The sequence below is a fragment of the Podarcis gaigeae genome (genome assembly GCF_964106915.1).
Source record: "Podarcis gaigeae genome assembly, chromosome: 10".
Classification (NCBI taxonomy): Eukaryota; Metazoa; Chordata; class Lepidosauria; order Squamata; family Lacertidae; genus Podarcis; species Podarcis gaigeae.
The window spans coordinates 27,086,862-27,105,496 of NC_139686.1; the positions used below are offsets into that span (position 1 = coordinate 27,086,862).

General features: G+C 43.8%; 1 protein-coding gene across 8 annotated transcripts in view; it reads left to right on the forward strand.

The window, feature by feature from the left end:
• The window catches only part of TOM1 (target of myb1 membrane trafficking protein), a 31,368-nt gene extending 25,564 nt beyond the window's left edge, over positions 1-5,804 (forward strand). For 5 of the 8 annotated variants that reach the window (XM_083700576.1, XM_083700573.1, XM_083700575.1 and 2 more), the window contains 3 exons: positions 2,613-2,672; positions 4,188-4,227; positions 4,670-5,804. In XM_083700576.1, coding sequence (XP_083556702.1) covers positions 2,613-2,672; positions 4,188-4,227; positions 4,670-4,818 — 249 coding nt within the window. In that variant the 3' untranslated portion in view covers positions 4,819-5,804. Of the gene's footprint in view, positions 1-55; positions 2,853-3,217; positions 4,228-4,669 lie in introns of those variants that run through there. The other 3 variants (XR_014555613.1, XR_014555614.1, XR_014555615.1) reach the window with 3 other exon arrangements.
• Positions 5,805-18,635: the final 12,831 nt, after the last annotated feature.

Below are 18,635 nucleotides of genomic sequence, written 5' to 3' on the forward strand. Positions count from 1 at the left end.
AAATTACCTGCCTTGCCCCGGGTGCTGACAACCCACGCTACGCCACTGTCTCCAGTTATGCTAACCAGTCTGATGGAGAGCTTTTACCCTGGCAGAGGAAAGAAGGTTAGGCAAGAATAGCTCAGGCTTTTGAGAAATGGCTTTAAAGGGATCTTTTCTTTCTTGGGTGAGATGGAGTCTGACATTTTGCTTTTACACTTTTTCTTTGATTTGGAAGCAAACTTTCCTACACTTAATAGCAAGAAACCGCTTGCTTTTACTTCTCCTTAAGGTAACCTATGGGAATTACTAGTTCTCTTCTGTGCTCTTGCGCTCTCTCTCTCTTTTAAGCAGAAATTCCTTGTTGCATTTAAGGATCTGTGAATTTGGGAGATCATCTAATTGCTGACAAGGCCGGGGGAGAAGAAGTTCTTCACAGTTAAAGGGAAAACCTCACTTTTGAAAATTCATCATTATGGAGATCACTTTTTTTCACTTAAGCAGTTTCCCGTAACTTGGGTTAGCACAGGGTCCAATTTTGGAAGGAATCATTGTAGGAAGTAAGCCTTTCTCCTTGCCATACCTACCTCTTCCTCATTTCCTGGAATTACAGTATAATTCCAGACAATCCAATGTATCATGCAGGCTCTTCCTTTCTGTTTAGGATGAAGACAGAATTCTGTTAGACTGCATATGCAGGTTATATGCTCAGTAGCAATAGCTCAGCTCTTCACCTAAAATACCAAAGAATTTATACATGGCCTTCTGTTTCTTTTTTTCAATAGATTTTATTAAAGTTTGAAAAAAGTATACAATGGTTAATATCAAATAGCCAAGAAACTAATCTAAATAAAAACACAATCCAAAAATAGATTGAAAAGAAAAGAAAGAAAAAAGGCCGGGGGAGGAAGAGAAAAAAAAGAAAAGGATAGAACTCTTGATTCTTCGTCTGTCAGCTATATATAGAAAAATATTCAAGACATCCACTCCAGGATAACACCCAATAATTCCTTCCTATAAACCAATAATTTCTTCAATCCTCATACAAATCCACTTCAATTCTTTTTCATTCAGAGGAGTTTCCAGTCTTTAATAAATATTGACAATGATTTTTCTCTTAATTGCACATGTCAACTTCACCCTCTCAACTAAGTCCAATAGTCTTAGCATGGCCTTATGTTTCCATGGGTGTTAAGATTGTATGAGATGCTTTCCTGGGTCCCACCAAGGTCCATAACGTGATAATCCAGCATTTGGTTTCTAGCCGTAACTAGTCGTCTGCTGCTGACAGTTCACAAGCAGAGCAAATGAAGGTCATGGCCATTAGCTGCTCTTTGATTATCTTCCATGAAACTTGAAGGTGGCATGCTGGAGGTGGGCAGGCACATTCAAGTACCCAAGATGCAGACATGCAGGAAGGCAACCTGCAATGCATGCCATCCATTGAAGACAGCCAGGAGTTCACAGATAAGCCAGGTGGACCCTGCATGCCAGTCCACCAATTCTGGGCTTACCACCAGACCCAAGATGTGCTCCAAATTGGAGGTGTAAACACAGCAATTTTCTAAAGTGACAATATGAATGGCAGGGGTCCAGACAGCATTGCATTTAACAATCTCACTGAATTTTACTTTAAAGTGAAACGAACCCTTTAAGAACAGGAAGGGTGAGAGAAAGTGAATGAAGAATCCTTAGCAGATCTGACATGCCACATCCCAACTGACTAATAATGATGTACCTGTTTCAGTGGTGGTAGAGAGAGCATTGAGTGGCATTAACATCAGGAAGTGGTGGCAAAATGTTAAATCCACTGAGGCACTCTCCTGTGGCACTAGAATGTGGTTCAGCATGTGCAAATTTGCTGCTTTCATTCAATAAAATCAGAAGTTTCCAGTCCTCTTTGATTTATGGATGAAAGCTTGAAAAACAGGATGGTGTGTCCTGAATTGGCCAGGAATGCAAAAGACTGCAATATTGATATTTTTGAAATGCCATGGCTACAGGGAGTTTGCTCTGTGGTATTTGAAATTCACTGGAATACATTGCAACTTGTGAGAGGCAGCTTGTCACAATTCACCAAAATCTATTCCTGGATTTAAAAAAATGCTTGCCCCTTCACAATGTTTCATGCTAAGAATCGAAATAAGAACTTTTTTCATGTTGTGTTAATAAAGACTAAAAATCAGCTAGGGCATCCCAATTGATTTTATTTTATTTATATCCTGCCCTTTTCCCCAGAGTTGCACAAGGTGGCATAATATTGGATAATACTATGTATGCATGATAGATCTTATGGCTGAACAACTTTGCCATCTTTGAGGGTCACTACTGAAACTACTACTTAATTGATATCACCCATGAGACCCAGTCCGTGACATAGCTGTTTATCAGTGTCATTCATGGTCAGGTGTAGGCCTAGGCCATTTGAAAGGTGAACCTGAGAATCATCTAACCATTCTCAAGTGATGTTGGAATTAGCTAAGAAATGGATTCCCATCAGATACTGGTCCTAAAAACAGTGCTGAGTAAAATAAGCGGCTGTCAGTTAAGAGAGCATTTTTGCAAGAATGGGTTTCATTCATGCTCTTCCCTTCCTTCCTTCCTTCCTTTGTTGTTTTCCCTTTCTCTGCCAGGTTCCTGTCCCCCAAGCTGCCATCATGGAAGATATTGAGCAGTGGCTCTCTACTGATGTGGTAAGTAACATAGCCAAAGCACTTATTAGTGATGGCTGATTATGAATGTAGTTATTAGGTGAGTGGTAGAGCCTAAAACCCCAAAGAGCTGCACCAGTCAATATCTACATTACTGAGTTAAATGGACCAGTGGTCTGACATGGTATGAGGCAGTTTTCTATTTTTAAATATCTGTAATAGGTTCTCAGGGACACGGGTGGCGCTATGGGTTAAACCACAGAGCCTAGGACTTGCCGATCAGTAGGTCGGCGGTTCGAATCCCCGCGACGGGGTGAGCTCCCGTTGTTCGGTCCCTGCTCCTGCCAGCCAGCAGTTCGAAAGCACCTCAAAGTGCAAGTAGATAAATAGGTACCGCTCTGGCAGGAAGGTAAACAGCGTTTCCGTGTGCTGCTCTGGTTTGCCAGAAGCAGCTTAGTCATGCTGGCCACATGACCCAGAAGCTGTGCACTGGCTCCCTTGGCCAATAAAGCAAGATGAGCACTGCAACCCCAGAGTCGGCCATGACTGGACCTAATGGTCAGGGGTCCCTTTACCTTTTTTAATAGATGCTCGGCAGAGCTACCTAGAATCAGCCTTTGGGTGTTCTGTCTCTGGAGTTGGGGTCCTAGCTCAGGGGTAAAGCACATCAGAAGGTCACAGTTTGACATCCCTGGCATCTTCATGTGGGGCTGGAAGATGCCTGTTCGGAAACCCATTTGCAGAAATAGCCAGTGTGATACCTTCCAGATGTTGCTTCAAACTCACATCATCTCTGATCATTGGCCACGCTGGCTGAGGCTGATGGGAGTTGGAGTCCAATAACATCTGGAAGGCACTACATTGCCTGCCTCTGCAGCCAACTTCACTGAGCTCCATGCATCAATGGTCTGGCATGTCATTATGCAGTTTCCTTTGCCTCTAATGCCCCTTCCCATTCTTACTACTTTGCAAACTACTATAAGCACCCGCTGCTTGCAGTATATTAAGCTAAGGTGTGGTTTGCATTGCCACACTATGTGCCGTGGGTCATTTCATTTCCACACACCCCAGTCCAGGATTACATCGTCGTAAACCCTAAACATGACCTGAGTTTTCAATTCTCAAATAACTAGTTTGCCATGAACCAAATGCAGGCAAAACATAGCTGAAGCTGCCTGCCACAGGAAAGTTAGTTGCGTGAATCAGCCTCCTCACTTACTGGCTAAAACAGGGTCTGCTTTTTTCACTGTCTTGTCTGTTCTGATGTTGGTGTAGAACTAATTTCTCTGCATTTCATCCTTTCTGAAATGCAATGACTGTTGTTTGACTAAAATGGTAGTTTGGGGAAGTAGACTTTTGGTATCCACATGTCATCCTGTTTCTGCCTTAAAATGCTGTCTGTTTCTACTGGTATGGGTGATGGAAACCAAGGTGAGTAAGCACACACTAGGTCCCTGTCCCAATAAAAAATGGATTTTCTGTCCATGTAATTAAGCCCTGCACACTTTCATTTGATCTGCCATAATTTCCACACTTCCTTGTGTTCTCTTTTCTCAGGGAAACGACACGGTGGATCCAAAGGGTGTCACCAGCGAAGGCAAGTTGCTAGCAGACCCTGTGCCCTGCCTTTGAGGGTTACGTTTCCAATGAATTCTTGCAGGCATGGGATGTTTTCTGCTGATTGATTCCATGTCTATACACTTATATATATATATAAAAACATTTTCTATGAATGAGCAATCTGTGCAAATGGCTTTTCAACTTTTGGGATTTTTTAAAAAATCCCAAAATGTGGCTCTCCTTGCACAGGTCTATTGGGATGTGTTGCTCCCATGTTTAATCATGTAGAAATGTCCTGCATGAAGGCGTTGTGTTTATAATTGGCACCCCTGAACAGTGAATGTGAACTATCAATCTCCAAATATATCTGGAATTATAGATGTGTCCAGTCCATGGAAATGATTACATAAGAAGCAATGTTCAGGGCTTTTCCAACTCTTGATTTGATTCCTCATTCTCCCTTTTTTCTTCCTTGCCAGAGTTTGACAAGTTCCTGGAAGAGCGAGCAAAAGTGGCAGAACGGCTGCCTACGCTTCCCAGTCCCCCAACTGGAGCTCCTTCCTCCAACAGCAGCTCTGGCCCTCCGCGGAAGAAGGACAAAGAAGAGGAGGCGATGTTTGCTTTATGAACCCTACTGTGGACTGGTGTGCTGTGGTTTCAAGAGGACCTGTGTGCTGCACTGCACTCCTCTTTCTTGGGGTAGGAGAGGAGGGAAGCAAAAGGAGAGTGTGTTGGGGAAGAGACACCTTTCCCCCACCACCCCTTTCCTCTCCTCCTGCCTCCTTTTCTAGGCTGCTTTGGGGTTAGATTAATCATTGCTGCATTTGGGGGCGCAAGAGAGAAACAAGCGGGAAGGGTTTGCGGAGCTGCCAAATGGGTCGCCGCCTGGTGAGTCGATGGGCTTGGGTTTCCTCCTTTGTGGGCAAGACAGTTTCGTTGTTCCTTTCGTGATGAAGAGACTATTAAGAAGCCATGCTGGAAATCGGTAATGGGCTCTGTAGTTTCTTACCAGCCCTACAGGCAGCTTCACTGCGTTGTAAAACAGAGCAGCTCGTCTGTGTCTTTTCCATCCTTTGCCCTCCCCTGGCTGAGCAGGAACGATGGAAACCCTTTGTAATGACCAGAGAACACTGTTGGGAGTAGGCTAACAACCCCAGTGGGCCTCTGTTACAACACTGCCTGTTGTGTCAGGACTGCTTTGAGAACACCCAAGTTCACTGTAGCCAGTCCAGGTACCTGTCTCATGAAGCACCACAGGGAAGGAGGCATAGGTCTTCTCAGTGGTACCAAATCCTTCTAAAACCGGGTTCTTCCTGCCTCCTAAACAGGAACATCCAGGAGGCAGCCTCTCTTCTGAAATTAATTCATACGGCTCCCATTGATCATGATCTCTCTATCCCTGCCATAACCTTCCCTTAGAGCTCCTCCTCCTCACAAACTATCCCTCTTTGCTGCAGAGGCTGGACACTTTTTGTGCATTATCAGAAAACACACCGAGGAAACAGCGTTCACTGTGTTAATGGGTGGAGCTTGTTGGGGTGAAATACCGAATTATTCCATGTAACTGGGAGACTTGCCTTTTATATTCCTTATTAAAGACAATATTTGACTTCACTAGAGATGTGCGTGCTTTCACTGAAGTGTGGGCCTTGCCTCCTGGCATAAAATGCCACCTTGCAAGGTGGGGAAGAGGAGGAGCAGGAGAAGATTTTGGGCTTCTGAGCAAGAGATGGTGGCTCTGCATCCTCAACAGAGTCCTGTCTGGGAAGGCAGTGGAAGGAAAGGAACAATGGTGCTCTTGCTGGTATCAGACACCATCTGTGTTTACTACTAGAGCCATCACATCCAAACTAAAAATAATTACTCTCTCACTTTTAATATTTTATTTCATTTCAAAGGTACACTTCATCACTCAACAGTTATAATCCTAGTCTACAACATTGATGAATTCCCGCTCACTCAACCTCGGTGTTTATAATTGCAATTACATGCAATGGTGTTTTTAAAATTCCATCATACCCAGTTTCATTCTTTTAAACAAAGTTCTTATATGTTCTGCTATTTTTTTTCTTTCTTAGACTTCAAACCCCACTGTGGACTTTGCATATGAGAAGTTTGCATATGACTTTGCATATGAGAAGTTTTATGAAGTTTTATAGACCAGAAAAGGTTTCCAGTCCTCCTTGAAAGATTCTAAACCTGTGGCTCTTATCGCCGCTATCAGTTTTGCCATCTCTGTGTATTCCATGATTTTCATCAGCCATTACTCCTGATCAAAAAAATTGTAGGCCTGGAGAGCATAAGATTTCTGTCCTTCCTCTGTCCAGCCAGAGCTTTCCATTCATGACTGCTGAACTAGTTCCCTGCGGTGGGGATGGAGGGGCCAAGCTACAGTGCCTCTTAAAATGTCTCTAGGAAATTGTCTTCTACTAAGCCATTCAACCAGGCACCATCGCCAGTGGCTCAGGGCTCAGGGAAAGCCAATGTTCACAGGAAGCAGCTTCACCCTTTTATACTTTTCTCACACAAAAAGGTACTTCTGTTTAGAGCAGGAAACCCAATAAATCAGTGTACAGAGTGTACATAAAGTTACATGTACATAAAGTTACATAGAGTGTACATGTAGGCATGCCACTATATGCTAGGAGCTATTGGCCAATCTCAACCTATCCACTTGCATAAGTCCTGGGAAATACATCCGGGTAAGATTGCCACTTCTTGTGACAGACTTAAAAGTTTCACACTTTTTCTCTATGCAGAAATCTTGTTCTTTGTCCATGTAAAAGAGCTTGCATCCAAAATAAACAGGCCAGCAGAGGTCAGCAGAGCTTACTTTACGGTTCTTTGTCTTCCTCGTCTTATGGATTACCTTGCCTATGATCGTGTGCCTATTTTGCATTTCAGGCAAGCTGTTACAGGTTTTTTATGTTCTAAAAATGTTTAAGACTACTTCTCCAAGCTGGGGAAAACAGCTCCTGTGTTATTTCTGCCTTGTAAAGAATTTGTGAAGGTACAAGAGCTCTACCAGAAAATAGAGGCAGCAGTACCCTATTTGACTGCTGAGCAATGCTTGACGTGTCACAGCGCAAGTTTCAGAAAGCAGAAGTAAAACTGCAAATGTCATTTTAAAATATTAAGCAATTTTATAATACAGCAAAGCTGGCTCATTATTTTGAGGGTAACTACAGTTTTGCAACACTGGCTGCATTCACATAAGGGGCAATCCTTTAGGAGCTTTGCATTTAATACTTCGGGTACAAATATATGATTACAGTAATTGGGATAATATGAAAAGGCGGTTAAGTTTCACCCTAAATGTTGATGTGCCAATGTTGGGCTACTTTCCAGCTCTACAATTCTATGATTCTGTAAACATTGGGCAAAGCAATTCTATACTTGCATTGTTCTGGCAACAGAGATTTGTTGTTACAGGGTCGATAGAACTGCTGCTGCTGCTGTATCCAATGGTCTGGTTCACACGCAATGCTAAACCATGGTTCATTAAATCATAACTTAGTGTTATGTGCCCAGTGGTTTAACTGTGCTTCGTTTACTGGCAACAAACCCATGATAAAAAGCCATGGCTCATTGGTGGCTTACGAGCTTTAGTTTGTTTTAACTATGGCTTCATGATACATGTGAACCCAGCATCCTTCCTTTGCTGTGCTTTGTCCAGACACACCACCCCAGACACCCACCCAAGACTAGCAGCTGGAGAAGAAACCAAATTTTGGAGAGAAGCCATGGTTTGTCTATGGGATATAACTCATGGTTATCTCATGGTTTGTACAACAAACAGTAACAGTACAAAATACATAAAACTGTCACGGGCCTGAGTGAGGGCAGGGGTGTGTCAGAGGGCACAAAATCACACCTCTCCTCTCTGGCTCAGAGTAACTAACGGGGAAAGCAGTGAGCAGAGGGGGAGAGGGGGTCCTGCACACACACCCAACTTAAAAGGTGGCAACCATCATAAGAGGCAACATTAAAGGCCTGGGGAAGCCTAAAGGTCTTAGCCTGGCATGTAAAGACTGACCACAAAGGTGCCAGACATGTCTTCCCAAGAAGAGCATTCCGCAGAACTTTGATTTAATATAAAATAAAAATTATCCTGGTTTCTAAGACCTTTTTTCTAAAACCTTTGATTTCCTGGCTTCTCAGAGATATAACAGACAAGTAGAGACACAACAGCTTTAGTTGAGAAATCAGAACTTCCCCAATTCAAACGACCTTTTCTCTTAAGAAATTTTACAAGCGAATGACAGGGACAAGCCTATTCCATTTTGGTTTGCTGCTCTTTCTGATTTATTCCCTCCATCCAGCTGTTACGCATTTTATTCAAACTACATATGCTGTGGTCTAAACCACTGAGCCTCTTGGGCTTGCCAGTCGAAAAGTCGGCAGTTCAAATCCCCACAACGGGGTGAGCTCCTGTTGCTCTGTCCCAGCTTCTGCCACCCTAGCAGTTCAAAAGTGTACCAGTGCAAGTAGATAAATAGGTACTGCTGTAGAGGGAAGGTTTCCGTGTGCTCTGGCACATGTCACAGTCCTCCGTGTGCTAGTAGCGGTTTAGTCATGCTGGCCACATGACCCAGAAAGCTATCTATGGACAAACATCAGCTCCCTCGGCCTGAAAAGCAAGATGAGCGCCTCACCCCATAGTTGCCTTTGACTGGACTTAAACATACAAGGGTCCTTTACCGTTACCTACATATGCAAGAGAATGAGGTGGTAACAATCTGAAAAGAGTTGAATGGTCTACACCATTTCAGACTTCAGGTCTTACGACTTCCCTACAGTCTAAAGTGGAACAGTCTACTCTAGGCACTCCAGACTATCCCATTTTGCACTAGTCCTAAATACTGGATATTTATCTCCTAGCTTTTCAGAAGCAGAGGCATCTCTTGGGGAGTGCAGCCAAAGCAATCGCACTGGGCATGGAATTTCTGGGACGCCAGGGCAGGCTTTGCCACTATTACTTCAATGGAAGGCAAGAGGCATTGGGGAGGGGGCAGATTTTGGCGCCGCACAGAGTGCCACTGACATCTGAGATGCCATGGTCTGCCACTGTTAGAAGTGCTGAGCATATCTGAGTGGAACTGGAACTCAATAGAAACTGCTGATAGTATCAACTTTTGTGATATGTCCATCAGTATATTCCCTTGCGTTTTCACATAACTGCTGCTTGTAGCGGAAATGATTTCCTCTTCTTATTTTTGCCAGTGGAACTCTTAGGGCTGAGTTCACATGACCCTTTTTAACCCACAGGAAGGTCATTTCCCCCTCCTCTCTTGTATGATCCACATAGAACTGGATCATTATTTCATGATGGCCGAAGATTAGTTGACCAAACCTCAAGGTGCACAGCTAAGAGTTAACAGAGAAAGTCCAAGAATAAGAGCCATTCTGGAGTCTAAATGGGAGGGCGAAAGAAGAAGGAAGGACAAGAAACAGTTCTTTAACACAAGAAGTGAGGTCCAGAAGCAATCTGGAGGATAAAGCTCTCAGATGCTACTGGCTTTGATGGCTATGTTCCAACTCCACTAAATGGCAGGCACTGGGAATCACAGGGAAAATGCTTTGCTCCCAGGTTCTGCTTTGGGGCTTCCCATAGGCATCTGATAGGCCACTGTGAGAACAGGATGCTGGACTAGACGGGCCATTGGCCTAACCCTGCAGGGCCCACCTTATGTTCTTACAGTCCACGGTCCAAACAAGGGGTGGTCTAGTGACCATCAAGGTGGCAAGGTGCAGAGATGTTGTTCCACCACTCTGAGACTTTGAAACCTGACCTTCCAAGGCTTCACCCAGAACACACAAGATACCTGTGTGGATTGCATATTTCATCTTACCTGTGAAGCTTACTCACATATACATTTACTTTGGAGGAGTTGCTCCTCAGGCACACACTCGGTCTTCTAGTGTCTGGCTGAGACTTCACCTTTAAGTGCCTGTGCTCCTTAGGATTTGACAGCTGTTCAGCTTCTGCTGCTGATTCTGTGAAGGGGTTATCTTTGTCCTGAGGAAGAAGTTGAGCTGCTGTGACCCCTGAAGTCCTCGGATTCCCCTGCTGTGCCTCACAATCCTTTGACAGAGGTTGCTCCTCTGTGCTGTCTGCCTTGAGGAGCTCCAAGTCAACTTCCAAAGAGGATTCTTCCAGAGGGGAGGTGTAACAACAGGATCCTTATGTATTGTACAGGATTAGTGTCGGGGCGGGGGAATAAGGAGTTAGGACAAATGGATGCTCTTCTACTCATCCCCATGTTCCAACTCTTCCTATTTGCTGTCCCCTTTTACTGACCTATAAAAAACCCACATCAGTCTGGAGGAGCCCTTCAGCCATATTTTCTGCATTATGAGTTCCAGCTACAAAACAACAGCACAATGTACAGAGAAAGAGCTAATGGTCTGAATTGTGCTGACTAACCCTCTCAAGAACCTTCCAAGTCATGCCTCTGTCTCTACATCTTGCTGTGTCATGGTAGGCTTTGTTTGCCTCTCCGCACTTGCTGAGTAAGCTGTTCCAGTCTTGAGGCCACTTTTGCTGAGTCACTGTGGTGAGAACATGTGAGCCTGTATTGAATCAAATGGTTTCCTGCTGCTTTTCCTGAGATTGCAACTGTATGCATTGGCTCACATCCCTACTTCTTTTTTAAACCTTCAGAATGATCTAGAAACAACTATTTTTCCAAGCGATCTGATTGCTGTGCCTTTAACTCTTTCTGTTCCTTAATGAATACTCCAGGGGAAGTATGAATAATACATGCCCTTAAAACTACACCTATTTCTTATACAGAGTTTTTACCCTGTTGTGTTCTCTGTTGAAAGATTTATTTTTTAAAAAAACTGAGATGGGTTGCATTGGTTTATAAGCTGGCAAACTTCCACACTTAATGCAACACAGCATGAGCAGGAACAGTAAGCTTTCTAAGGGATTCTGAACTTGTCAAGAAAGACGGCTATACAGATTTACTAAACAATGTCATGAATTTTGTGACTCTGAGTAGGTCATGTCTAATATGTCCCTGAATTTAGGACAAGTCAAATAGTACAGGGTTGTTTTTTTAAGAACATGTTTGCTCAGCTGGCATGAAAGAGTGAGAGATCTGCAGCAACGTTATATCCAGCCACCATTGCCATTTAGGCAAACCAACAGCTCATTCTGTGTTCTCAACAGATGTAATTAAAGAGCCAGTGATTGGGTTAGAAATTCAATTCAGTTCACATCTAAACATGAATCTACCTCATTTGTCCTTTCTGAAACAATGCATGACCCTAAACACACTCATTCTTCAAAACTGGCACTTTATTCTGGCAAAATACATATACTAAAGTGTGTATCTGATGTCCATGAGCAGCAATTTTCTTTTGAAAAGGGAAATTAGCGGAGAAACACTCCAAGGCAAATATTAAGATGAAATGCTAATTCATGGAACTCAAAACTAATGTAATTTGAACAAATGAAATATAAACCAAGAAACAAGAAAAGACAAATGAACCTCCACAAAAAAATAACCATATTTTATTCTCGCATGTCTTACCTCTGCTTTTAGCCAAGTTGTTAATCTGAGAAGACAAGAAAGCCATACTATACACATTTACCTGGGACTGAGTCCTACTGAACTCAGAAGGACTTATTTCTTAGTAAACATGCTTAGGATTGTACTGTAAGAACCAGAAGTGTATGTTACTATTTCAAAAGCACAGAAGGCAGATCTTTTAGCCCCAGTTCATTTTTCCACTTTCCAGCTCACAGCGAAGGCTTTTGCCTGGTTACGTTCTGTTCAGTGGGGCTTAAGTCCCGAGGAAGAGTCCATATGGCTGGAGCCTAAATGTCCAGAGAAATTCCCCGTCTTCAAGAACAATGCCTATTATATCTTCAGAGCACAGCCCTGAAGGACGGTTTCCTGCATTGCGTATCAGTCCAGCTTCTGTCATATATGTCAATACGATGAGTCACTGGTGTGTATGTGTATGTGTGTGTACATCAGCAAGGTGTACATCAGCTCATTCCAGAGATGTCTCATATGCACCTGCATCACACAAGCAATAATTACCTGGGACTCATTGTATGTTCTCTTCTCTCCAGATGCATCATTAATACTGCCATTAGGATCAAGGTCATTTCTGGCATATCAGAGATGCTTTTTGTTTTTGAGCCTGCTTAAGGATAGTGTAGGGACGCAGGTGGTGCTGTGAGTTAAACCACAGAGCCTAGGACTTGCTGATCAGAAGGTTGGCAGTTTGAATCCCCATGACAGGGTGAGCTCACATTGCTTGGTCCCAGCTCCTGCCAACCTAGCAGTTCAAAAGCACATCAAAGTGCAAGTAGATAAATAGGTACTGCTCCAGAGGGAAGGTAAACAGCGTTTCTGTGTGCTCCACTGGTTTGCCAGAAGCGGCTTAGTCATGCTGGCAACATAACCCAGAAGCTGTGGACAAACACTGGCTCCCTTGGCCTATAGAGTGAGATGAGCGCGCAACCCCAGAGTCAGTCACGACTGGACCTAATGGACAGGGGTCCCTTTACCTTTAAGGATAGTGTTCCTTGGTATGGCAGGACAAGCAGTAGTTAAAGGAGTCACAACGACCTGACCTCCAGTTTGCAGTGGAACAGCTTCCTGATGTCGTAGAATCATAGAATTGTAGAGTTGGAAGGGACCACAAGGCTAATCTAGGCCAGCTCCCTGCAATGCAGGAATCTTTTGCCCAACTTGGGGCTCTAACCCACGACCCTGAGATTAAGAGTCTCATGCTCGACCAACTGAGCAGGGTTATTGGCCTCCCTTGGAGCCCTTTAGAACTCACTATGTTCCTTCCCATTCCAATGACTTTCCTGATCTCACACCTACACAAAAATTAGCCTCGCCTATCAAGCTGCCTTTGTGATCTGTGGCAGTTCCAAGCCAATGACTGATTGACTTGAATCCAGTCTTAGGCTCTGTATTCACATCTGCTGTGAGTCTACTCCAGAACTACATGCCCTCCCATCTAAGCTGATTCAGACGCTCTGAAGCCTATATGATCTAGTGATTGACAAATATTATACAGGTGAACCAAGGGATCGCCATCTATTTTCATTTAATCAAAATCATTTGGGCACGCATAGTGTGTATGCATTGCAGTTTCAGCCAGATCCAGCAATCTGGTCAATTTCATTCTGTCCGGTAGCTGCCAACTCAGTCTGTTGCAATACTATTCTGTTCTGACTGGTAACAGCTCTCTGGCAGCTAAGGGGAAAAGTCTTCCATGTCCCCTGCTACCTGATCCTTCTAAGCCAGGGACTGAACCTGGAACCTTCTGTGTGCAAAGAAACATGAGCTCTCTACTAAGCTATGTGGTCCCTCCAGGAGTGGCTCATGCCATGGTGCAGAATAGCAACAATCGCTTCCTAGCAGTGGTATTGTTGGCACTTAACCAGGAGGGGTGGACTGAGGTGGTGGCAAGGTCAAAGCTGAGAAGATGCACTAGAAGAACCTGTTGGCTGCTCCCACAAGTGCATCCACACAGCTTCCTCTCACTAAGTCGCAGCAACATTGCTGCTGGGAGACTATTGATGCAGCTCTGACCCACCAAGTGAGCCACACCTGGGTCTTTTTCTCCCCAACAGGAGACTCATTGTCAAGGCATCAAATCACTTTTGCAAGTGGAGATGCTGGCTCCTATATTAACAGGAGATGTTCTTGTGGCTGTTTTTCACATGTGTATGTTACAGCAGGCTGCAAAGTGGCTTGGCTAGATTAATCTGGACAGTTTGCTGAGGGGAAAACGCTGCTGGTTTTGTGCAAATGAAAGAAACCAAGGGAAGGCATTGCAAGGATGTGCTTGATGCTCTGCTAAGGTCCCAGGAATTACAGTTCTATTAGAACATGGACCATAATGACTGAAACTATAGCTGTGTTCTGGTGGCTGGCACCATAAACACCTGTCTGATCCTGAACACCCCCTTGCACATCAGCCTTGCCAACTCCAGTCTCCAGATGGTCTGAAGGTAGATCATCAGTACACTTAGCTGAAAACATTAAGAATCTCTGAATGTGTGAAGATCAGGAGTGGAGAGATGGGTCCAATGTACAGGAGGACATTGGGATGAAGCTAACGCACTCTGTGTCCTCACACATTTTGCTGAATGGGGGTCTAGAACAAGTGCCAAAGTACAGGACTATGATGGAAAGGGAGATTGAGAGAAGCACATCAGGAAGCACTATTGCTGTGGTATGGGACTGAAGGGGAAACTTTCCAATGTGCAAATTGGGGGTCCATTGGCCATTACTAATACAAGCATTTCCCAAAGATTTGATGACTTGGAGCAAGAAGGTGCTAATCCACAACTTTCCTGATTTGAAATATATGATCATTACTTCACAGTTCCTCTTTCCTCTCTATACTGTGAGAATAAGAGATCAGGTACAGCCTCTTACACCCTGATATAACCTTGTTTATCCATAAATCCAATTTATTTCCCTGTAATTTACTTTCAAGTAGATGAGCTTGGGACTTCAGCCATGATAGAGAAAACCACAATCAGTAGCAAACATACTCTATCAAATGGTCTATATTTCATGGAATGCATTGTTTAATGTTTGACTGAATGCATTACATTAAAGATCATTTGTAGATTTCTCATGAACTGGAGGAGATAGACAAGCACTGAGTAAGAACACAGTTTGCCATGTAAAGTGGGGTATGTTGTAACCTCTGCTCTACTCAGCAGTCCTGGCAGATTTGTTAATTATCATGATGGCTAGAAAGCTGATTGCTTTGAAAGCCAGCTTTTATTTTCAGCACAATCTGCTACACAAATGTCTAATGGAAAATGTCCTTGGAATTCCTCACTGTTTTCCTGGCATGTGAACCATAACATCAAGCTCAAGGTTTGATCTGTCTGTAGAAAAACAAACGACTGCCCCATAGGAGTATAACATGTGAGTTGCCTGGCTGTGGGCAAACATAATTGTGCTACCAAAACACTTGTGAAACTAGTTCTGCTTTCTTAATTGTTGAATTCACTCAATAATTGTTAACCTTTGTCCATTCCCTCTTGCATTTCCCTTGCACTGACAAGGAGGCCTTTCAGCCTCTACGAACAAATCTGTTACCGCTTTCAGAATAGCTGTTGTTTTTTCCTGTTGCACACAACTGGACATTCTGTTTTCTGATTCAGCATTTCCTTTTGAGGCTTTAGCAGCACATTTTGCTGTGTCACGATGTTCCCTTATAAGGAAGGCATTGCTTTTGCTGAGTAATACATGCATCCCTCTCCGAGACTAACCTCTGGCATTGTTCCCTGAAGCTGGAAAAGATACAGCCAGTCTCGGAGGTAACTTAAGGCTGACTTTCAGATTTACTGTCATGTGCTATAACTGGTAATGTCGTTGCATGTAAGTCCCAGTGTACAGTCCAGGAACATCTAGCCTTGTAACAATGGCGAAGCTAAGGAAATGGGGACCAGGGCAGTCTTTAAATGAAAACCCAATGTAAGCAATCTGAAGCTTTCTAAAGGAAAAACAGAATATAATGATAATTTAGAAAAATATTATTGTGCAGAAATACTTCAATGCTATTGTTGAACCAACCACTGTGGCCATTTTTTCAGAGATCTGTCAGATTTAGAATAATAGAATTGTAGAGTTGGAAGGGACCACAAGAGGCATCTAGTCTAACCCCTGCAAGGCAGGAATCTTTTGCCCAACATGGGGCTCGAAGCCATGACTCTCATGCTCTACCAACTGGATTTATTTTATTTTTATTTATGGTAAGGTGCTGTGCCTTCAACAACTCGAAGAGGGGAGAAAGTTCAGCAAAGCAATGGGTACTGTTGAGCGTCATGGGGGGTGCGGTTGGTGATACTGGGAATCACCAAAGGCATACATGCTGTTCACTAAGCGTACTGTCTCATCACTGCTTTGCATTATAGTGTATATCTTTCTGTCACACAAAAACCGCTGGTTGGTGCAGGTGGAAAGAGGCATATTTCCTCAACTCCTCGTGATCCTAAAGTCTGTGCAGTAGGCTGGTTTCTACACAGACTCACATACTCCTCTCTAAGCTTCCATCCAGGCAAGCAGGAGGAATCATTAAAGTTCAGAGACACATTCTAGCTGGGCATGAAGACGCAAAGAGGCTGGAAAGAAGGGCCAGTGAGGGGAGTCCTGAGGGCCAGCAGAGAAGCATGGGCATAGTCAGGATTGGGGGAGATAGGACTTTCTTAGGGGGCAGAACCATCATGGTTGGTCAGTTAGTTAAGTATTTCTATTGTTTTATTTGATCTAGGGGGCAGCTGCCCCTTGCACCCCCTTGGCTACGCCCATACAGTGGTACCTCAGGTTGAGTACTTAATTCGTTCTGGAGGTCCGTTCTTAACCTGAAATTGTACTTAACCTGAAGCACCACTTTAGCTAATGGGGCCTCCTGCTGCCGCCGTGCCGCTGGAGCACAATTTCTGTTCTCATCCTGAAGCAAAGTTCTTAACCCAAGGTACTATTTCTGGGCTAGCGGAGTCTGTAACCTGAAGCGTATGTAACCCGAGGTACCACTGTACAGAGAAGCTTCAAGAGCTTCATTTGCCCCCCCCCCCCCCAGACCTGAGCTTCCCAGACTCTATTCTATCAGTTGCCTACACCACACTGGAATTATTCTTAAATCCTGATAAATGCGGGGTCTTTGTGACAGCACAGGTTTTATACCCTATTTCCCCCATACTGCTCTTTCTCTGTCCCTACATATTGAAGTGGGGAAACTGCTGTCACATTGAACACTTTGGGCAGCTGTGATGAATAGATGAGTGATGCCAGTGAAACACCTGTGAAAACACGATGGTGCTCTGTGAGGTAAATCCGTTGCCTGAAAGCAAATGGTATGTGAGTCAAGTGAACTGCGAGGAAGGCTGTCATTTGTAGGCTCTGATCCCTGCTCCTGCTCCTAAACTGGAATCTCTCCAGAACTTTGTGGTAATTGTCCTTCATGGTCATTCTTACATGGAACCATTAGACAGTCATCAACATATATGGTACTTCGCTATATCAGCTCATAGAATGCATCAGTCTCTTGTGACAACCCGTGCTGTTATATAATTATTTTACTTTATACGCAAAACGAGCACAACGGCAGAACTGCTTGCCACATTTTGGCGCCTCAGGCAAAGGACAAGATGGCGCCTCCTTTCGTTCCATATACAATTTTTTGGTCAGAATGGCATTGGAATCTGACATTGACACAGGGAATGAATGGCTCAGCATCTGACAGCTAGCTAGTCATGCAACAGACCTGAGCGCATTCATAATGGTGTTCTGGAATGATCTGCTTGTGTCCAGCGAAGAAAAGTGAAGCAGTGAAGAAGCTTGACTGAGTCAGCTGCAGTGTCAACACATTTGCCTTTTCCGAACTTCCAGCCACTTGGCTCAAAATGCCTTCCTCTTAAGCCAAAACAAATGAAAATGCACATCCTCAGCTAGCCATTTTCGACATGTCAATATTGGAGAGGCCCTGCATCTACATTGGACCAATCAGTCAATGAACCACCTTATATTATGATGTTGCTCAGTGTTCCATGGTTCCCGTCATTAATTTCTGCGAAGAGTTGCCACCTTTCTTATCTGGCCCCGCTCCTGTACTTTTTTGCAGCAGCTTGATCTGCAGATAGCATGTAGTACTACTTCAAAAGCATCTCCTACTTATTTTCAAGAGCACAATACCCTTAGTCTTAGTGGAACAGCCCAAAGGTCTTCTGCCTATCCCAGAGATGGGGAACCTGTGACCCTTCAGATGTTATTATCAAGTCTCAACTCCCAACAATCTCAGTCAGCATGGCCAGTAGTCAGAGGTGATGGGAGCTGGAGTCTAACAGCATCCAGAGAGCCACACAAGTTTCCCACCTCTGAGTTATCCAGATACTTCAGGAAAGCCTACAAGCAGGACATGAAGACAATGACCCATTGTTTGTCCCCAACGTCTGATACGCAGAGGTTGTACTTCTTCTAAACATCATGGCTAATGTCTTATATTTCTATAGATAAAATTGTAGTGAAAGGAACAAGATTAAGTCAGGCTCGTTTCCTCCCTGCCCTGCCCCGGCCAGTTGACAATACTATTCATTGCACTTTCTGATTCAATTATACTTTATTTTCTGAAAATGGCCCATCAGCAGTAGTGCAGATTTTAGACTCTGGGGTTACTGGTCTTAGAAAGCAGGCCTCTATATTAGCAAACATTTTAGGTTGTTAGTATTTTGTTTAAAAATGAATTTTAAATTTTTTTTAACCCTTCGGTTTCTCTATTTGCAAAGCTGAGATACAAGTACAGTGGTACCTCGGGTTAAGTACTTAATTCGTTCCGGAGGTCCGTTCTTAACCAGAAACTGTTCTTAACCTGAAGCACCACTTTAGCTAATGGGGCCTCCTGCTGCCGCTGCGCCGCCGGAGCCCAATTTCTGTTCTTATCCTGAAG